The 23,161-nt window shown below is 41.4% G+C and overlaps 1 protein-coding gene across 5 annotated transcripts in view; it reads left to right on the plus strand.

The window, feature by feature from the left end:
* The first annotated feature begins 17,524 nt into the window (after positions 1 to 17,524).
* Positions 17,525 to 23,161, plus strand: part of TMX3 (thioredoxin related transmembrane protein 3) — a 46,047-nt gene continuing 40,410 nt past the window's right edge. For all 5 annotated transcript variants that reach the window (XR_009534705.1, XR_009534706.1, XM_060121004.1 and 2 more), the window contains exons 1-2: positions 17,525 to 17,733; positions 18,741 to 18,795. Coding sequence is in view for 3 of the 5 variants with exons in the window: in XM_060121004.1 (XP_059976987.1) it covers positions 17,688 to 17,733; positions 18,741 to 18,795 (101 nt within the window). In the remaining 2 variants the exon portion in view is untranslated. The remainder of the gene's footprint in view (positions 17,734 to 18,740; positions 18,796 to 23,161) is intronic.

The following is a 23,161-nucleotide window of genomic DNA, read 5'->3' on the forward strand; positions in this document are numbered from 1 at the left end:
TGTGTATCTGTAACCTCTCCTGGGAAATGCAGGCACAACTTGGGCAAATAACAGAAGTCAGTTGCTCTTCGATGTTGAAACCCATGGTTCCAGCAGATGTCGCCATTCTTATTATTAAACAAAATTTGAACCTAAGGGTCCTTCCAGGTGGATAGAAACCACCTTAGCTCTTATGAAGGAAATATCACAAAAGAGAAGTAAACACAGGCGATCAAGTATAAATTTTCTTTTTTAATAATTGAAATTATAGAGACGGCTGGTTGGAAGACCTTTTAGGTAAGTTCTCATTTTAGGAAAGTTATTGGCAGTTTATTTCCAAAGTCTTAGTTTACTTGTCTATAAAGAAGAGTTACCAATTCATAACACTTGAAGTTGCTACGAGTGTTACATAGTAACACATGCCATGAGCCCCGGTATGCATGGCATGCGGTACGCCTTTAATTTTGCAGTGCTTCAAAAATAGGATTTGCATGGCAAAGCCAAAGTATCAGGAACTCAATCCCTAAGCAGTCAGCAGTGTGAGAGACACAGTCTCAACAAAATGATAGTTCCTTAATATTTTACTAGAAAAACTTTTATGATCCCATTGAAATCTACATTTTCAGTGCCTCTCTCAAAGAACTTTTTGAAATTTCCAAACTTATGACTCGAAGTTCAGCCGTCCTCTCCCTTGGTTACTATCACAGTATCTTCTCTTCCCTGTCTGTTCCCGGTAACCACAAGGTAATTCTCAAAGGGACTTAAACAACCAGTTTTGTAATTTTGATACATTAAGAAAGTAATATGTGATGTGTATTCCTCTCCTTTCCTTCATTTATTTCTTCATGTGTTTCTCAGTGAACAATACTTATTTTGAAGTCTGAATATGTGGTCTTATTTTCCACAACAAAGATTAAGTATGCCAGAGGTATGAGTGACTGGTGTCTTACTTTCAGGCCCATCTCGTATCTCCCCTTCACTGCCTGAGGCTGACCTGGTTGGCCTTTGGCTTCATTTCTGAGCTGCTTTAGTGCAGAAAGACTTGTGAATTCACATAAGGACCACAAACTGAGCTTGTTTAGCCTCTGCATAACCTTTTCCCCAGCTCTTACGTCTCTATATAGTTCTCCTTATAAAATGGACGTCTCCCTCTTGTCCCTAGCCTAGATCACTCCCAGTCCAAAGATCAGGTCAGATCAGGCCCTGACTGGGTTCCATCGATGTTAAACCTTTATAGAGCCAGGTCTGTAAATGTGCAACTGGCATGGCAGGGATGACTCAAAATTATGGTTTTCTATCCATGATTCTGAGAGCCACAATATTCCGAAACATATAAGAGAGAACTGGAAAACTTCAACCCTGAATAGATGAAATCATATTATCTGTGGGCAGGTGAGAGTTACAAAAGAAAGATAACCAGGAGACCTTCCTACAAAAGCCCTCAAGAAATGCCAAACACCCATTTAGAGGAATAAGACCTCAAGGTATGATTACTGTTTTCTGAGCCCTTTGTGGGGTCCATCTTAGAAACACCAGAAACACTTAAAATACACAGGGTACTCACATAAAAGCCCTGAACTCCAGAAAACTCTGCCTGGCCCACATAAAGGAAATTCAGGATCACTTCCCCAAAGCACTATACTTTATTGAAATTAACTCTTCCACTCTCTGAATTTTAACACTTGAGTAACTGAACATGTATCAAAATGGAGACAGTTCCTCTGAGTGATTTTAGAATACTAAAGTCAGAGGATTGAGAAATTATTTTTATTTGAAAGAAAAACATCAGGAAATATATATTTCCTCCAAAAAAGAGCTTGAACTACACCAATTCAAATAATTTTCTGAATTTTAATTGAAGTGGAAATGGTGTCCAGACGTTCAAAGTGGAACACTTGTCTGTTTGAAGAGCTTTCCTCTAAATGAATTTGACAATTGATATATACATGAATTAACATTATTATGTAGCATATTATATAACAGATATAGATTTACATATATATAATTATTAATAAAATTAATGGTTTCCCCCTCTGTCCAGTGAAATGGCCTAAGGGTAATGGCATCTCAGAAGGGACCAGCCTAATACGTAAATTAAAGCCCAGATTATAATTTCTGAAATTAATTTTCCATGAAAAGGAAGCAGGATTTTTGGAAAGATAATTGATTCCACGTCTGGGGAATGAAGGTATAAAAGAATGTAGAACTTCTTTATCAGAAGCCAAGGTTTCATTCAAGGGTTAGTGAAATCAGATCAAAAGAGAACAGGAACCAAATTATAGAGGTGTGCTTGTGACAAGATGAGCATCAAAAACAGAATAATGACTGCCGTTAACTGAAATACATTAAATCTATTAAAGTCCTGAGTCCATGATACACAAAAAGATAAATATTAATTAAATACACCTTCTTGAAGAAGGTCAAGAGATCAGAATATATTCCTACTGGATCTTATTAGTTATTGTTGACTCATTGATCATATTGTTGAATGATACACAATCTAGTAAGCATTAAATATATCACCTAAAAGACATTTTTTGACTCAAGGAAATGGCCTTATAAGTGAGACATGCAGTCAGATTGAAGACATATGACAACTATGATCAATCTATCATTTTTAAAATCAGTCAGATTTGTATGCTTTTAAGAATATGAATGAGTCGAACATTGCATTAAAATTTAAAAGTCCTTAGAATTCAGAGGAAAAGATATTTACAGATCTAAGTGTTCTAATCAGCTACTTATCCTGGGTGGAGCTGCAGACTTCTATGAGCAGAGAGAATTACGTGAGTCAATCCTCTGTTGAAATTATGAAGGAATTATAATAACTAAAAAGGGTTAAAGTGTTTCTTCAGATCGACAAGAATCTAAGTTTATTCCTCTGGGCAAATTCTCTAGAAGTGAATAACCTAATTAACTAGACTATTAACTGACTTCCATAATTGGGTTAGCCCCTTTCAGCCTTAGGGAGATTTAGTAAATATAGGCATTATTGTGAAAGTTAAAATAGAGCATTGATATTTTTGCATTTCTAAGAGAATCTGACCTATTATGATAGCTTGGAATCTAATCTGAGATATGCAGTCAAGGAGTTTATTTAGATGAAACCTTACATTTTATATTTAGGATTAAAACATCTAAGAGAACCTTAGGTCAACTGTCTTCATAAATAAATTTTACTCACAGGGTGTGAGAATTCCCAATGTTCCACAACCACCTACAAAATGAAAGCCAAATGGTATGCCAGTGAAGTTAATGCCTTTTTATGAAGTAGAGCATTTTGCAAATTGTTTGATATTTGTGTTTCCTTTTTGTAAAATGCCTGGTTGTGTGTTTTGCTCATTATGTGCTTTGTATTCTTTCTTATTGATTTTTTTAACTAAACCGTTTTTAGTTATCTATGTTGCACGTAACATTTCCAACTCTGTTGCTTGTCTTTTCACTTTTTCTATAGTGTCTTTCAACAACTGTATCAACACTTTCCTTTTGACTAGCAATTTTAAGAAATCCTTTGAGTCAAATATGTTCTTATATATTCTTCTAAAGGTTTTAATACATTGCTTGTCCCTTTGCCTTCTTTCAGGCTGGAATGAATTTTTGTTAATGGTATAAGATGTGGATCCAAATGAATTGTTTTGTCTTTATGCATATGAAATCGTCTCAGCATAATATGTTCTATCACAGTTTTCTTCAATGTTCTCTCTGTCACATTCCCTTTGCATTTATGCAGAGTCTGTTTCTGGGCTGTCTATTCTATTCCATTGATCAATTGTCCCTGTGCTGATACCATATCATCCTCATATGGCTTTAAGTCTTTATATCCAGCAGAATAAATTCTCTCACCTTATTCTTTTCCTGTATGAACATCTTGGATATACTTGAAGGTTTGCTCTCCTATACAAATTTTTAAATCAGCATGTCAAGATCCTTATAAAACACTTAGGATTTTCAGTGAAATGTCATTGAATGATAGGTAATCTGGGGATAACAGATACCTGTGTGATGTTGCATTTTCTATCCACCAAAGTGTTTTATCTTTCCATTTATTGGTGTCTTGTTTAGATTATTTAAATAATGTTTATAATTTTATCCATATGGTTATCATACCTCAGTCTTATTTTTAAAAAAGGCACCATTTTTTGTTATTATAAGTGACATGTTTTTAAAATGTATGTTTTCTCTTTATTGCTATTTTTAAAAAATACAATTAATTTTTGCATAATGATCTTAACCTAGACATTTTGCTGAACCTTGACTAGTGCTAATAATTTGCATGAAATCTTTTTAAAATTTTCAATATACATAGTTTTATCTAGGATTAATAACTGTTTCCTTTTCTTCCCATCCTTTTGCTATCTCCTTTTCTTCTTTATTTTAATAGGACTTTCTTTAGCCAGGACTTTCAGTGCAATGTCCAATAGGTGTGATAATAATAAACTTTTAATCTGGTTCCTGATATTAAAGGAAATTCTTCTATTTTTTTTTTACCCTTATAATGTTGAGTATAAGTTATTGACCCTTGTTATGTATCTGGTACTTCCCAACCTTTTGAGCATGATTAGCACCCACAGATAATACAGTTTTCAGCATGCAATGATGGAAATGGATGAGGCTTCTCAAGGCAGGAGACAACAGACCAGGTTGTTCTGCCGACTCAGGCCACACCAGCTGCACCTAAGGCTGAGGAGATAACATGGTAGCACAGCTGCAACATATTCTTGGTTTGCAGGTTAAAGCTTTATCTTGATCTGAGGAATGTATTGGGTTGGCCAAAAGGTTCGTTCGTTTATTTCCGTAAGATGGCTCTAGTAGCACTTAGTTGTCTTTAACTTCATTCGAAACAATTTTGTTAGATTGTATGCGACAGCTGTCATATCAGTGTGCATTTAAAAGAAGATATCAAAATTGGTGAGTTTTTGTGTAGCCATTTTAATACTGAAGATGGAAGAAAAAAGCAACATTTTCGTGCCTATTGTGCTTTATTATTTCAAGAGAGGTAAAAACACAACTGAAATGCAAAAAAAGATTTGTGCAGTGTATGGAGAAGGTGCTGTGACTGATCGAACACGTCATAAGTGGTTTGTGAAGTTTTATGCTGGAGATTTCTCCCTGGATTATGCTCCATGGTTGGGTAGACCCGTTGAAGTTGACAGAGATCAAATCTAGACATTAACTGAGAACAATCAGTGTTATCCCACGTGGGAGAGAGCCGACATACTCAAAATAGTCCAATCAAGTGTTGGAAATCACTGCACCAGCTTGGTTACGTGAATCGCTTTGATATTTGGGTTCTACATAAGTTAAGTAAAGATGACATTCTTGTCCGTATTTCCTCATGCGATTCCCTACTGAAATGTAAGGAAAAGGTTCCGTTTTTAAACCAAATTGTGGCGGGCAATGAAAGGTGGATACTGTTCAATAATATGAAATGGAAGAGATCGTGGGGCAAGCGAAATGAAACACCACCAACCGCTCCAAAGGCCAGTCTTCATCCAAAGAAGGTGATGCTGTGTATTTGGTAGGATTGGAAGGGAGTCCTCTATTATGAGCTCCTTCTGGAAAACCAAACGATTAATTCCAACAAGTACTACTCCCAATTAGACCAACTGAAAGCAGCACTTAACAAAAAGCATCCAGAATTAGTCAACAGAAAACGCATAATCTTCCATCAGGATAACGCAAGACCGCATGTTTCTTTAATGACCAGGTAAAAACTGTCAAATCTTGGCTGGGAAGTTCTGATTCATCTGCCATATTCACCAGACATTGCACCTTTGGATTTCCACTTAATTAGGTCTTTACAAAATTCTCTTAATGGAAAAAATTTCTATTCCCTGGAAAACTGTAAAAGGCACCCTGAACAGTTCTTTGCTCAAAAAGATAAAAAGTTTTGGGAAGATGGAATTATGAAGTTGCCTGAAAAATGGCAGAAGGTAGTGGAAGAAATGGGTGAATATGTTGTTCAATACTTCTTGGTGAAAATGAAAAACGTGTCTTTTATTTTTACTTAAAAACTCAAGGTACTTTTTGGCTAACCCAATAACTAGGAGGACCAAACTGGCCCAGTATTTTTATTTCTTTTGTTCAGTCCTTGGGTACCATTAGCAGCAGTGGTTTCAGTTGCTGGGTATACAAAGGCAAATCAAGAATAAATATCACACCTGCATATTCCATTCGAGTCCTCTTGGAAGAATAGGAAAAGAGTCAGTGTAATCTGCTATGTGCTGAACCTTCTCCCCTAGGAATATTTCTCAGAAATAGCTGCAAATGTTGCTTTTCCTATTGGAAAGCAGCATAATTTTATGAACTATTTGAACTTCAGCAGAGCCCGGTGGTATATGTTGCCATTCAGCCCATCACTGCAGGGCTTGAGTTCCACTATGTCTACTCCTTTCCTGGGCCCACTTTGCCACTTCGAGTGATAGAACTAGAGCATCAACTTTATTTCAGTCACCTTCAGAAACTAGAAGGAATTCTTTGGTGAGCAAGAGCTCTACTTTGATTTGCACTCAGGATTGCCACAGTGATTTCTGAAGAATGGTACATGACACAGGGGTCCCTTTATCATTCAGTTATCTATGTCCACTTACCAGACCAAACTGCAAGTCCATAAGCAACCACTCAAGATTCAATAAGCACGTAATTGTGGGGATTTTACTTGCGTCCAGTTCTCTTACTGCCAGGAATAGGGAAGGTAGCTCAGCCCACCGGGCTGCTGACTTGCTTTTGCCTTCTTCTGTGAAGGGTTTGTGATTTGCCGGACACAGGACAGCTACTTTCCTCATGGAGCCATGGCTCTCCATTCTGGAACTGCCACCTGTGAATCAGGCCAAGTCCCTCATATCCTTGGGAAATTGTTGGAATGATGAGCCCCATCAGTAAGAGCAGCAGACAAGTCTTCAGATGGCCTTTTCGGAGGTCCTAGTGGAAAACAGGCTACTTGCTCATGAATAAGTTATGAATAGGTTGAGTCCCACTGTGTATCATGGCTGTAATATTGCTTCCATTTTATGATGGAATTCAACATTTCCCTTCTTGTTGGGATGCTTTTTTGATACTACTCATGACATGGGGGTAATTCAGCAGTCGATATAATTTTATGCTCTTCAGTTAATGGGGCTGTCATAGTAAACACCCAATAACTAGCTAGTAACTATCTTTAAAAGAAATACATCACAGTATATCTGAGCAGTATAAGATAATTTTCTAGTTGACCATGATTATGGGCTTTTGCCAAGAAGACTTGAGTCTGCATGAAGGCAGGTGGTTGACACCTTGAATATCATTTCTGCATTGGTGTCTGTATTAGTCAGCACAGGCTGCTTTTAACAAAATATCATAGACTGGGTGGGTTAAACAACAGACATTTATTTCACAGGTCTCGAGGCTGCGAAGTCTGAGATGAGGGTGCCAGCATGGTCAGTTTCTGATGAAAGCTCTCTTCCTGGCAGGCAAGTGGCTTCCTCCTATGGGGGAAAGAGAGCTCTCCTGTCTCTTCCTCTTCCTATAAGAACACTAATCCCAACATGGGGGCCCCACCCACCCCATGACCTCATCTAAACCTAATTATCTCCCAAAGACCCTATGTCCAAATACCATCACATTAGGAGTTAGGGCTTCAACATATGAATTTACAGGGGGGCACAAACATTCAGTTTATAACATTATGCCTCTGGATCCCCCAAATTCATGTCCTTCTTGCATGCAAAATACATTCACCCATCCCAACAGCCCCCCAAATCCTAACTCTTTCCAGCATCAACTCTAAATAAGTCCAAAGTCTCATCTAAATTAGACGTGGTGAGATGTGAGGTATGATTCATCTTGAGGTAAATTCCTCTCCAGATGAGAACCTGTGAAACCAGCTACTTCAGTCAGTTCAGGCTGCTGTAACAAAATACCACCAACTCGGTGGCTTAAGCAACAAAGGTTTACAATTCTGGAGGCTGGAAACCCAACATTGGAGAGCAGCATGGTTGAGCTTTGGTATGGCCCTCCTCCTGGCTTGCAGGTGGCTGTCTTCTCTCTGAATCCTCCCGTGGTGGAGAGACAGAGCACAAGTCCTGGTCTCTTCCTGATCTTATAAGGACACTAACCCCATCATGTGCCCGCTGTGATCTCATTTAAACCTAACTGCCTCACAAACACCCACCTCAAAATACCATCAGATTGGGCATTAGCGCTCCAACATATGAATTTAAAGCTCCAACACAATTCAGTCCATTATGGTCCACACAGGATAGTCTGAGCTACAGACTCTGCAGTTTCAAGAAGGTTTGTGTTGTTCAAGCTTCTAACCAAAAATGACCTTTTCCCAGGTGATGTAAATTAATTAGGCCCAATAGTGTCTTTAAGTGGGGGATATGATTTTTCCAAAAGCAAGTAGGCCTATTAGGCATTAGGCCTCTTGTCTAGTCTAATAATGGAGGTTGGAGAACAAGAACATTGTATCCCTAGTGGTCTGCAGTGTATCACAGGGCACTCCAGCCCATATAATCCTCCCGAAGTTTACAGTCTATGTAAGGTTCTGGATTTTTTTCAGGGTTCATAAACCATCTTCCATCAGTCATATGATCATAGTAAAGTTGCTTTCAGGTTGATTCTCTGTTTCAGAAATAATCATAATGTCATCTCTATTGAGCACTAGAACACGGTAATCTAGTTGTATTACACTAGATCTGCCTCACTATCCTTGTGACAGTACTTAAGGGAGTTCAAATATCCTTGAGTCAAATGTACATTGGAAAAAGTTCCACATGAATGCACACTGTTGATGACACTCCCTAGCAACCGATATTGAAAAAAGGCATTAGCCAAGTCAGCTATGGAAAACTGGTCATCTTTAGTTTGTTGAGTAATGTGTAGCAGTTGAACGGTCTGGACCATACTGGGGACTGCAGGAGCTATTAGGGCTGCTGTTTACTGGAGTAGCCCTGGGTCAGCTTCCACGATCCATCATCTTCCTCACGGGCAACATCAGGTTACTGTGGAGTGAGGGTGTGGGATCAACACACCTGTCCTTAATTAGGACGGTAATTTTTTGTGGCTGTAGGCACATGACAGTGGTTCAAATTAACCACTTCAAAACTCTAAAGGCTCCCATTATTCAAATCCAGTTACTACTGGATTTAGGGCAGATCTACAAGTTGTTTATCTTCCTTGTTCTACTCAGTACAGGGAAGGATTTTTAGTCAATGACTACATAGATGGCAATGATACATTCAGGTGAGGAAGTTACCCCCACAGCGGAATTCTGAAAAATCACTTATTCCAACTTTTAATGACTTTAATTTTTATTCTTCTTATAGTAGCATCTCTCTATTCCCCTAAATTAATTCTATCACCTCCCCAAGGGGCTCACGAGCAGGTCAAGGCAGTGCTCCTGTAACCAGCTGACCTAAAAGAGTTTCTTCTCCATCGGCAGGCCATCTCACCCACACATTTGTAAAAGGCCTTGGTTCTTGCACAGGAATTGGTCAGGAGAGCCCATCCTTCATGTCATGCTCTTCCTCTATTCCTGCCTGTGGTTGGCAGTATTCTAAAGATGTCCTATCAAGATTCACATACCCTGTTGATTCAGTTGAAAACTAATCTAGGCACTTCCCTGAAGGGACTTTAAAGATGGAATTAAGGTTACTAATCAGGTGAATTTACAATGGCGAGAGCATCCTGGATTATCCAGGTGGACCCAGTGTAGCCACATGAGCCCTTGAAAACTGAAGAGGAAGGGCAGAATCCAGAGTTGGAGCAGAAGGGAAAGTTAGAGAGATCTGAAGCATGAGAACTAGATTGACTGCTGCTGGCTTTGAAGGGGACCACAATCAGGGAATGTAGGTGGTCTTTAGAAGCCGAGAAGAACTCCCAGCCACCAGCCAGCAAGGAAGCGGGCTGCAGTTCCACACCCACATGGAAGTGGATTCTACCAGCAACTGGAATGAGCATGTAAGTTCTTTTCCAGAGCCTTCTGACACCTTGACTTTGGCTTTGTGGGACCTGGAGCAAGGAAACTAGCTGAGCTTACTAGGCTTCTAATCTATAGAACCATGAGATAGTAGAGTCTATTGTTTCAAGAAGTAGTAATAGAAAACCCATACCTTGCCTTAGTAGTAAATGTGTGCATTTTGGAAACTCGATGCTGTAGGCTCATGAGAACCTTTCTCTATCTGAATTTCCCCTAATTTTGGACAAGACAAGCATTTCTGCTTTGATATTTTTATATCTTGGGAAGTTCAAGGGCAGACAGTTGTGTTTCCTTGGCTTCATATAAAATTCTATCCAATTTCCTCCCTTTTTTTTTTTTTTTTTTTGCGGTACACGGGCCTCTCAGTGTCGTGGCCTCTCCCGTTGCGGAGGACAGGCTCCGGACGCGCAGGCCCAGAGGCCATGGCTCACGGGCCCAGCCGCTCCGTGGCATGTGGGATCCTCCCAGACCGGGGCATGAACCTGTGTCCCCTGCATCGGCTGGCGGACTCTCAACCACTGCGCCACCAGGGAAGCCCCAGTTTCCTCCTTTTTAATGCCATTTTAAATCAACCATCTAAAGACTTCTACACCATTAGGTCATGAATTCTTGCCTTTTACTTGTTTTGATTACTTTTTTTGGTAAAACCCAAACATTTGTATTATCTTGAAGTCTTATGGGAGGAAGCTGGGATTAAAGATCCCACGCTGCCTCTTTTACATCCTCTGAGGTCTCAAGAACAAAATCACATATGGTGTCGATGGTGGTGGGACGTCTTGTATCATAACCTGGGTGAGGGGCATCAAATAGTGAGTTTGTTTCACTGTCACAGAGCCAGTCCAGCACTGCCTGCATCAGCAGCATTTCTGCAGCTTCAGTAGATACTGACATTTCAATGACAAGGGAAGGACAGAGCAGTTACTCTTCTCTTCTATTCATTCTAGGAATGAATAGCTCCTGTCCTAATCCACTCTCGTCAGCAATGATTTTTCCTAGAACTATCTCCACAAAGATAGCAGCCAAAAGGATCAGGGATGGATGCAAACATCCCCCTCTACTCAACAGTGTTCCAAGCCAGAGACACTGCAACTTGATCTAAAATTCTCAGGAGCCATTTTAACAAGGGTCATCAGGACAGTGCTTGTAACAATTTACAAAATGCCTCCACTTTGTTACTAATTAATCCCTTACTCCACTGGCTTCCTGCCCTCCATGATCTACTGGCCCTGCTTGGATTACCTTCTTGGCTGTAGCGGGTCTCCCAGGCTAAACTGACCCATCAGAAGTTATATTGCCCAGGTTCCTGTGGTTGGAGCTCCACTTGCTAGCCAAAGAGGATGAAACTCAACCCAAGGATATTCTGAACCTTTACTTTTGCTAACATTAAAAGCTTCAACTGGAACAGATATAGCCAACCTGCCATCAGTTTGCTCTTGTCTTCTAATTCTGCTCGCTCTTGGCATTTAGGTTCTATCATTTCTAGATTGCAATGGAAAGTCTTATAATCAGTAACTGAGTTCAAAGCCTGTGCAACTTCAAACCAAGTGTGGAAACCACCTCTGTACCAATAGTTCATTTTCATCCCCTTTCTCAGAATCATTCTTTTTCTTTCTAAATAATGCCTAAGCCACACTTTCAGCAAAAAGTAAGTCAGAAGTCTACTAAGCAATCCCACGTCTAATGCCAACTGTACCAAAAGAGTGTTTGATTGCTAAAGAAGACTGCTTAGGACCCAAAATAACAATGCTTATAAATTTATACTCTACTATAGGAAAAGGATACAATATAACTATAGTGTTGAAATAAAGGTTCAGATCACTGCCAAAGACTATCTCATAGCGAGGGGTCTGGGAAGGCTTGGTACAAGTTTCTATCTTCTATAAGGGTCAAGGTTGTAAGCACTTTCTTTCTTGGATCAGAAAGATCTACACGTGCATAGAATGCCTTGGAACTAGGGAGCCCAAAATGGAATATCACTGGGTTATAAAATATTTTGCTGGTCATATACACATATTCTTGTTACAAAATCAGCCTTAATGGTAGAAGTTTCCAGGGGGGGAGATGCAAATCATCAATCTCATTCTTGCCAATAAACAATGCTGACAGGCTTGTAAAAACCACCCTAAAACTCCTCCAAACCATGGTTACAAAGGCGACATTACTAATCAGCATGTTTCACGTGTTGGAACCAGAGGTTAGTGTCATGCAGGAACTTTAGCAATACAGTTCAGACAGATTCCAGGTCTGCTAGAAATTAACCTGCACAGCACATCATGTTGAAGAATGGTCCTATTCCTAATTTTCTATTATGACTGGGGAGTTGATAGATATCAAATTCTTTCACTGCATTTAATCATTTAAATGACTACATATTTTTCATCTTTTATCTGTTACTATGCAAAATTTACACTAATTTTTCCCCCTAATGTTAACCCACGTTTGTTTTTCTGGTGCTTTGCTAGATCTGGTTTGATAATATTTTACTTGGAATTTTTTTCCATTTTTGTTCATGAATGAATTGACCTGTATAATTCCTTTCTCATTCCACGCCTCCTCTGGTTTTGTTACTAAGTTTATACAAGCTTTATTGAACCAACTGGGGAGTGTTACCTGTTTTTCTATTCTCTGGAAGAGTTTGTAACAGATTTTTTTTCCATAAAAGTTGTATAGCGTATTTTCTTTTTAATTTCAAACTTCTGATTCAATTTCTTTAATGGCTATCCAATTACCATCTTCTTAGTTTTAGAATCTATCTTGGTATGTTGAATTTTTATAACTTTCCGATTTTATTTTTTCATAGATATTGTGATAAAGTTGATCATTTTAATCTCGGCTATCTATATTTATGCCCCTCTTTTGGTCCTACTATTATTAATTAGTAATTAGTTTATTGAATAATCAATAATGGCAACATTTTCTCCTTCCCCTCCAAGAGACTGTTGTAGGCTGGAAACTTGCAGTGGGATAGAGGGTCTTGATTTACCTTCTCTCTTTTTGCCTTTCCAAGCTAGCTAACTGGGCCTTGACTCTTCAAGACTTGGTATGTAGTGAATAAGAATGGGATGAATGAAGGAGCTGTCTTACTTTAACTGGTCCAAGATTAAAATGACTTCCACCTCCCCGGGCCTGAAGTATGATTCAGCCTGTATCCTGGTGATTTCTGAATGCTTTCGATGTATTTTCATTTCTTCATCCTCTTTCACGTCTTCTCTATTTCTGGATTCACTATAACAAGAAATGTACGCGTTTTATCGATTGCTTCAAAAAACACACTTTAGAACTTCTTTGAGTCTCTCTACTGTATCTTTTTTCCCTATCTCTCTAAATGAGTTAAGGTTTAAAGCATTTAGAACACAGCCTGACTATATATGTACCATAAGTGATAACTCTTATAACCCACTAGGAAATAAACTTCACTAGAGTCCACTTTGTTCAATGCTATGTTCTCAGCCCATAGAATAGTTCCTAGCACAATAAAATAAAATGAATGTCTTTTATCTTTTGAGCCTTCTTTTTCTGTTGTTTCTCCCACTTCTTAAAGAGAATATTTATTTCACTAATTTTTATTCTAAAATAAAAGAACATTTACGTCTATAAATTTCTCTAAATGTACAAATTTTCCTGCATCCTACAATTTTAATAAGCATATTTTCCTTTCTTGTTTAGTTCTAGGTATATTTTAGTTCCTATCATTTTCAAACATGTTATTTGTGTTTTTAAATTTCTAGATTTGGGTAATATTTTCTTTTGTTACAGATTTATAAACTAATTGTGTTGTGGTCAAAGAATATATTCGTAATAACATTTTTTTTTCAGTCTGTTGAAACTTACTTTATGATACACTAGGTATATGATTTTCTCTTACTTTTTCCATGTGTATACATTCCCTGCTTGTTGAATGTAGAGTTCTATAAATGTCTACTTTGTTTTCAAACTTTTGGTCTCAGGACCTCTATATATTCTTAAAAATATACCGAGGACCCCAAAGACCTTTTTTTTAAAAAATGCGGGTTGTATCTAACAGTATTTCCCATATTAGAAGTTAAAACTGAGACATTTAAAAATAAAACTTTTTAAAATTGTCATTTAAAATTAACAATAAAACCATTAAACAACATCAGGAAACAACTATAAAATGTAATTTTTTCTAGTTTCTTTCCTCATATATGTTACACAAATCAATCTAAAAATTAATAGTATTTTCTGAATTTATTTCCCCTCAACATCACTAAATGAGATCTGCAGACCAGAAGCAACAGCATCACCCAGGAACTTGTGAGAAATACAAATTCGGAACTACTGACTCAGATTCTGTAAGGAGTGGTTGGAAACTGTGTTTGATCAGGCTCTCCAGGTAACTGATGCTTAGTACATATGAGAAGCATTGCTTTAATGCTGTACAATGATCTTTCCATTTAAAAAAATATAGTTTTATTCTTATTTTTAAACTTTTATTGTTAGAGTCTATATACAGAAAAGTACATGAACCATAAGGGCAGAGCTCAATGCATTTTCACAAAGTAAACACATCTGTGTAACAGCACTCAGATCAAGAAACAAAACATTAGCTGTACCCCTGACTTTTAACACTCTTGATTAATTTGCTGGTTTTTTAGCTTTAAGCTCAAAACATATCATGTAGTGAGTACCTTTCTTTGGTTTCTCACTTTTGCTCAACATTTTGTTCATGAGATGCATCAATGGAGTTCCCTCCACAAAAATTAATTCATTCTCTATTGCTACATAGCACATTGCTATAGTATCCATTCTGCTATTAGACATTTGAGTTGTTCAGTTTTTTACAATTACAAATAGACCTGCCATAGACATCCTTGTACATGCCTTTTGGTTAGGGTGTGTACGTATAACACACAAGGCATATATATGTATAATATGTAGGTCATTTGAAAGGGTTCCTAAAAACATGTCGTATTTAATACAGAACCTTCTAAATGTCAAAGAAATTCATCACCACTGGAGACAGATAATCAGGAAAAACACACATTTTTAATTAAAAATGTATTCCATATTGTACTGTGAACTTACTAAACACAAGTTTTAGCATTTGTAAATTTAGCCTGTTTTCTATACAAAAACCTTTAAAAAGTTTGTTTTGTTTTGACCATTTTCAGATCAATGCTCTATTCTGATTATTTTCAAGTTGTCTAGGTCAGCAGTGTGCGATGGAAATATAATGCAAGCCACATATGTAGTTTTAAATTTTCTAGTAGTCTCATTGAAAAATAAAAAGAAACAGGTTAAATTAAGTTTAATACATTTTATGATCTCATACCTAAAATATTATAATTTCGACATAATCAAGATAATGAGAAACATTACATTCTTTTTTTACTGTCTTCAAAGTCCAGTGTATTTTTAGGTTTTTCCAGCCATACTTAAACATTTTCCAGTAACTGAATCAAGTATCAATTTAAAATTTAAGTTTATCGAAATTAAATAAAACTAGTATTCAGTAACTGCATCACACTAGCCATATTTCAAGAGCTCAATAGCCACATGTGGCTAGTGGTTATGCTATTGGGAAGCACAGGCCTGGGTCAAGAGTGGTTTTGTTGTGCTCCACCTGCCAATTTAAGCTGTGATGAAAATTCTAAAAAAATATATTTCCGTTTACACACTGTGGAAGACAGAATTTTGAAACAGATGCGAATGAGAATTTTTTAGTCTACTTCTTTTAGGGGGATACCTTTGTACCTTTCCTCTCAATTATGCTGTGAATCTAAAACTGCTTTTAAAAAAGTAAAGCCTTTTTTAAAGAGAGTGCAACATAGGAGATTTTTGCTAAAATAGCAAACACGCTGATGGTAATAAGATTCAATCTAACTAACGAAGATTATTTTATACAAGGTGCAAGGGATGAAAACAGCAAGGCTGGTTCAGTAGTGACCTGTCGTGAGCGCTGCATAGTTAGTGGAGGACGGGACTAATGGGGGAGAAATTAGAGGAAACAACAGATAATGAAAGTACTAACACATAGTATACAGCTATGATTTTATTCTGTGTCCCAGCGAGCAGTGTTAAAGTTTAAAGTAATCTGATTTTATATTAAAGTTCTGAATTGTATTTCTGAAACATCCATTTAGGAAGTGACACACAGAGTGCCTTAAGAGGGGAAACTAGAGGCTAGGAGCCCAAGTAGGAGGCTATTTCAATTATCCAAGCAAGAGAAGATGAGACCCTGACCTGGGGATAACGGAGATGAAGAAAATGGGGACAGATTGAAGAGAGATTTAGTCAATAAAAGCAACACACAAGATGTGGTGAGCAGTTGAATATGGAAAATATTAAGTAGGGAAATACCTAGCATAACTTCCAGGGAAATTGGTCAAACATTTGTACCATTAGCCAAAATAGGATGACTGAAAAAGGAGACAAGCAAGAGAGAGGGAGAAAATTCCAGGGCAGAAAGAAATCCTGAGAGGTAATGTCCTGTTACAGAAAAAATTCCAGCTCTGGAGTCTGGGACTTTGTTTCAAATGGCAACTCCATCATTTTAAATTATTAACCAAATTGGCTTCTGAGCCCCTTGGTCCTCATTTACACTATTTCTTTGAGACCTTTCGTGAGGAGTAAATATTTACATATGTTAAACTTTTAGAATAAACTAGATGCTCAATTAAAAAATATACGTATTTGAATCTGCTGAATGCCTGCACTGGCTACTATGCTGTATGCATAAAAGGGATGAAATCTAGGGTTTGCTCTCAATCAGATTATAACTTAATCTTCTAGTCATTATGAGCTCTCTGCCTGATGGAATTTTGAACCTACGGTGAATGGGCTGACATCATAATCCATTTCTGTTCTCATAACACACGTTCAATAACTGACTTAATCTAAATCCTCTGGTATTTCTCCTCCTATAAAAGTTTCATGTTGTCAGATGTAGTTCCTGCAGCAGTCACTACCGTATAAAACTAGACCGCTTTTATAAATTACTTTTGTTACGCAGAAAAACAGATAACAATATAAATATTTTATGGTAAGTATTTTACTTATTTCAAAAATCAGGAAACTGAAACAAATCATCAAAAAAAAAATATCCCATGATCAGCTTCATGTTTTCAGGCTTCAAGAGAAACACTTTTTTAAAGGGGACTCTTTGCAAAAACGCATTCATGGAGCAAAATGAGACAGACCTCGCATTTTGCAAACAGGGCCAAAGAAAATTCCAAATTCATTCTGGAGACATATGTAAGGTCACGCCGCACCCAGAGCCTTCCATCTTTCTACCCACTGCTAACACCCACCTCTTTTCACGAATATGACTGCTAACTGCTCAAGAGCAGCAGGTGAAAGAGACGGCAGGATTCAACCTTAAGCGTTGCCAGTCCCCCTCAGCTTCCGCTCAAAGTCTAGCAGGCGTTTAACTTCCCGGAAACGCCCCCGACCCCACGCACACCCACGCAACACTCCGCCCCACAGGAAAGCGCCTCTACACTAGATTCCCACGATCCCCGAAGCGGTCCCCGGATCAGAGGCTTTGAGGATGCGACCGCGCAGGCGTCCCAGTTCTGCGCAGGCGCCGTAGTTCCGCGCATGCTCAGAGGCGGAGGTCGGAGGGGTCCTGGGAGGGTAGCGGAGGCCGGCCTGCCCCGCCCCCGCCGAGCTTCCCTTCCGCGCCCAGGCCGGCCGGCTTCCCTTTCCGGGAGCGCAGGCGGCGGCCGCCGGTGTCTCTTTCTCTCCGCTCCGCAGAGTCGGCTTTTGCAGCTCCCCTGCGGCGAGCATGGCAGCTCGGAGACGCGGGGCCGCCCTGAGGCTCTGTGCCACAGGTAAAGGCCGCGCGGGGCGATGCGGACGGGCGCGGGGACCCTCCCCCGATGGGATGGATCGGCTGCGGGGGCCTGGTAGGGTCTTGGCCCGGTGTGGGGAGAGGACTGCGGGGCCACCGAGATGCCCTCCGGGTCCTGGGTCCCGAGACTGAGCGGACGCCTTAGGGTCCTTCCCCGGCGCAGCTTCGCTGGGCATCCGCGCCTTCCGTTTGCTTCCGTTCTCGGTGCGGCAGGAAGTTTCAGGAGCGCTGATTTCCGTCGATGGGTGTCAAGGATGCTGCCTTACCAGCTGGTGGTCAAACCTGCTTTGCCTTTAGGTTCTGAGTCTTGTCACATCTGAAGAATCTTTACCCACGCGGGGGCCAAGAGAGGGAGGTTCAAGGACGGGTCCTGGTCGGGCCTCTGGGGGCTGTGCGATGTGAAAAGTGACCTGCGGGCGTGTTGGCCTTTCTCATTCTCCGGCCGGCATCGGGTACCCTGGTTCTCACCTCAGTGTGTCCACTTACAGAGCAGACGTTTAGTTCCCTCTACGTGCCAGGCACTGTTCTGTAATTAGTATTAGGAGCGTAGCTCAATTTTGTTTCTATCAATTTGGGGGCGGGGGGAACGGTATTTTGAATGGCGTTTGAACTTTATACTGAGAAGATAATTGTTACTAGAGAAAAAGAAATATAGAAGAACAATTTTTCATCTCTACTCCAAAAAAATGGAATGGTAAAAAGGAAAAATAGGATGCAAATAAACATATATTTAAAGAGAAATTCGGTGTCTCAGATTTACTAGCCTACATAGAACTTGCTGTCACCATACGGTCGTAAATATTTATTGAACAGGTGAACTACAGTATGTATGCTTTTGCATCATTTGTGCCCTGGGATGGATGAATGATGAGTTTTTTGGTAGGCTGTAAAAAACCAGAAACATTTTATAGGTGCATAAGCATATAAGCCAAAAGATAAATCAGCATTTATTATACTGTATACATTTTGTCTTTCTTTTTTTTTCAGTTTTTTTACTTGATATGGCTTTCTCTAAAGGATATGTAGAAGATTTAGATGAATCGTGAGTATATATTTTTTAAAATAGTATCTTCACTTCTTCCAACTGTTATGTTATCTGAATATTTGTATGAATCTAATATTTTTTTAAATAACACTTGTTTTATTGAGCACTTAATCTACACTACATAATCCGCTAATTCTGTATGGAGGTAGATTTTTTTTTAAGTATAGTTGATTTACAATATTATATTAGTTTCGAATGTACTATGAAGTGTGAATGTAATCTTTTAATAACAGAGACAGTAATGACCGATGCTGATGTAGCACCAGTTTTGTTCCAGGAGTTGCCCGAAGTGCTATATATGTATGAAATGGGACTGTGCTCAAGAGTTTTATGAACAGTTATAAGAATAAAAAATTGGCAAACTCTTTTATCTTACCATTTTACCTGTACATTTGTTAAGTCTTTTGGCCTTAGTCACTACTGAGTGGGGGCTGGAATTTGGTAACCACACAGTAACACAGCGTTAATCACAAGGCCTTGCTTATGGTAGGTGAGGAGTGCTGCTTCAGACCAAAATCCTGTGCGTGATTGATCTTTCAGACCTGACCATAGGCGATTACAAGGCTTTTCCTGGCAGGCCTCCAGCGGGAAGCTGCCCTCCCCACACCAGACTTGGGGCACAGCCAATGCACTGCAGTCTCTGGAGGGAGTTGTAGTCATAGACTCAGGCCCCCAGGGCAGCCGTGCTCATGTGCGTGTCTTCATTCTTAGCCCAGTTGCCTCTTGTGAAGGCCTCCTTGTTGGGGGCCTCACCTAAGGCATTTCTTAGGAAAACCTCTGGGAAGCTCCTTATTGAGGGGTGTGGCTGAGGCACTTTTCTCCACTTGGACTCAGTACCCTTCCACTCCTTTCCCTTCTCCCTCCCTCTGCCCATGGGTCCTGAGAGAGGCAGGAGCCTTTGGTTCAGGGCTGCTCAGCAGTGAGGTGAATGTCTCCGACTGTGCTGCATTTGCCTGCCGCCTCGCCTCTTCCAGTTCCACTCAGAAAAATGGAACACTGAGGAGCTGGCACCTGTGTTTTCTGCCTCTTGGCTTGCACTGTCATAGTAAGTGAATAAAGTCTTGATTGTGACTTTCAGTTTGGCTTGTTGTCCTAATTAACCTCCTGTACACGACAGAATTGGTACAGCAGCAGGGTGGTCAGTTGAGCACAGTCCTGCTCTGGAAGAGCGGAAAGCCCAGAGATCCCACGGGGGGCACTCAGCAGCCTTGCTAATGGGTATTGGGGCACCCTAGTGGATTGCTTATGGGCACTTTGATTCTCAGGAAAACCGTTGTTAACACAGAGGTGATTTTGTTAAACTTCACGGTGCCTGGAAGGGTGTGTCGCTGTAGACCTGATCCTTAAGAACGCCCCAGCAGCGTGACTTTGCTTAAGGAGGAGGAAGAAGCAGGGATAGGCAGGTGCGGATGCCCAAGACCCTAACCTTCCTCGGCCGGGTGCTACGTGGACTAACGGTTTTGGCCCATCTGTAGCGAATTTCCAGTAACTGAAGAACACATGTGACCCACCTTCACAGAGGCTCAAGTGGCCCTGGAGGCCTCCTGGTGGTCTCCTGGGCCTGTGGGGAGGGATTAGGAACAGTGAGTAATGAGACTGTTAACCAGACTCAGAGTTCTAGGTTTGTCCTTTCTGTTCCTGTTTGTTACTGGACCCAGTTAAGCCTCCTCGTGAAGTCAGGTCAGTCAGGCTGTGACACAATCCAAGCCTTAACTGACAAATTTCTGCACATGGAAAAAGCCACCATGAAGAGCACAAAGGTTGACCAGCACAGAGTAACAGTAAGTGGGAACTGGGTGCCCTCTCTGGGATGACCCATGCAAGAGCCTTTCCAGAAGCTCTGAGTGAGGTTGCTCAGTGATGGGGTCTCAAAGGAGGAGACTGATAGGCTCCTTACCAAGGACCTCATGGCCAGGTACCAACCTGTGAGGGGTCTGATGGGCTTTTTCAAAGGTCAGCATGATGACAGCCCTGTGGCTATTAGAATTACACCCACCATCCTGCCTAGTAAGCCTGGAGACAAGTCAGAGAGTCCCAAAACCTTTACCCAGACCTTGACAGGGTGTTCGGTTGAGGCCTCTCTCTCCCCGGGGGCAGGGGCTGCCAAGGTCAGAGTTCATTGGGGAGGTGGAGGAGAACTGCACGTCTTGGGCCTTTTGGATATCGGTATACAGGTGAGTGTGATGCCTACAAGCCCTGCTACCAGGAGGAGGCGGGTGCGCATGATGGCCTCAGGTTTTGGGTCTGTGATGACCAGTGCCGGCGTGCTTGCCCAGGCCTGGTCCTGGCTGAGTGCTTTTGGGCCCCTACTCGTCAGCCTGCGACCTGGCATGGATGCGTTAGCTGTGTGCACTCCTGCTGGCCTTGGTCCCCAGGCCCCAGTGGGGATTGCTGCACTTCAGGCCATCTTCCTGCAGCATTGGAAGACTGAACCTACCCGTCCTTCAGCTCTCAGTGCCATTGTCTCCCCAGAACGGTGTTGGCCGCCTGGTGAGTAAAAGAAATAACTGAGCTGAAGGAAGCCAGAGTGCTCTGTGAGCCTTTTTCTATTCAGGAGCCCCCCCATCCCCACCCCCCGACCCCCTTCTGGCCTGTGCACAAGGCCTTGGGTACCTGGAGACTCAACATTGATGACAGGTGGCTCAGTACCATGGTGGTACCTGACATCAGGAAGATGCTACTAGAGGGAGCTTGGTCTGTGGCATTAATGATGTCACGTGCCAACATGTGTCTTCACTGGGCTGATAAGGGTCACTTTCCTTCATTTGGAATGGATTCAACACACCTTTAATATCCTATGCTTATCTAAATTCCCTGCCTGTCTGCTCTCAGTAGGTAGGCCATGACCTGGAAAAACCTCTAGAGGGAGCACAGACCTTCCACTATATTGATACCAGTTCCTAGATTGCCCAGACATGGTCACTGTCCAACAAGGACCCGACACCATGATGACTCACAGGTGGCAACATGGCTGGGCTGTTACTACCGACAAAGTGTAACAACTGAGATTCCTGGGGGGTGATCTGGGAAGCAGTACAACATCTCATTCTAGGAGATCATTACCAAACCCTTGGCCCTTTCTGACCCCCAAAATAAAAAAGGCTCAGGGATTGATGGGCTTATTGGGCTACTGATGTTGTCACGTAACTCGTGCAGGGACCTGGCACCCATCTATCAGGTACTAGAAAGGCCACTGCCTTTTAGCTGGGCACCAACCAACAGGATACTCTAGAGGCCCTTAGGCTGGCCACCAGGCTTCCCTTCTCCTGGGTCTCACTGGTCCGCATCTGCCATTTGAGTTACACATCTCAGCAACCTCTCAGTTCACTGATGGGAGCCTGTGGCAGAAGGACGACATCACGAACCAGCACAGACCTGGTAAGCCCCCCAAGTTGGCTGAAAGATACATAGCTTTTGAGAGGCAGTTACTGGCCTGTTGGCCCTTGGTGGACGAGTGTGGTAGTAGACACACGAGCAGATATTCTAATCATGTTGCTGAAGAACGATAGCTTTGGAATCTCATGAACTAGGAACGGCACCTCCAGGAGCTCAGCTGGAGTCTCACAATTCAGTGAAAAGGTCTCCCGAGTGTCCCTCCACCTCCCAGGAGTAACACCCAAGGAGCCACTGCCTCCTCTGGCCCAGGGGGGACCCAGACATAGAGACCTCCCATGCCACCTGTGGGCCTGGTTCACTGATGGCTCCTCCTGGGACGGAACTGGGTGCAGCCCACTTCCAACCTGAAAGAGACCTGTCCTTCCCAAGCGTGGCAAAGGACCTTTGCACAATGGGCAGCTTCATGCAGTGTGGAAGACAGATCTGTCCTGCTGTTCCCCCCCCGCTCCTTGCTCCAGCCCTCGCACATAGGCCCTGCCGTGTGTTCACCCACTCGCTGGGCTCTGGCAAATGGCTTCGCCATTGGTTGTGTGGCATATAAAGCAGACCCCCTGTGAGGATGGGACATTGGGATGACGATCGGTTCTGCCCCTACTAAGTGTTTTGTTCCCTCCGTGGTTGCTCACCAGGAAGGGCCCTGTGCTGACAAAGGGAAACGACCGATGAGCATCCCGTGCTTGTCAGCTGAACACAGGAACTGAATTGCTCTCCACCCCAGAGCAAGCAGATGTGCAGCTAATTGCCTCCTCCTGGACCCACAAGAGGATGGCCCTGGGAAATTCAGACACCGTTGTAGGTTGAGCTGGCATGCACAGACTGCCACTGCTGTGGGAAGACTGAACCAGCAAGAAAAAGCCGTCCCGCTTGTCAGACCCTGGTCAAGGCTAAACATAACTACCCAGGAACACATTACTTCATGTTGGGCCAGGGCGTTCTCAGCAGATAGAACACGTTAGGCACCTCATCC

The sequence above is a fragment of the Lagenorhynchus albirostris genome, chromosome 14 (genome assembly GCF_949774975.1).
Source record: "Lagenorhynchus albirostris chromosome 14, mLagAlb1.1, whole genome shotgun sequence".
NCBI classification, from domain to species: Eukaryota; Metazoa; Chordata; class Mammalia; order Artiodactyla; family Delphinidae; genus Lagenorhynchus; species Lagenorhynchus albirostris.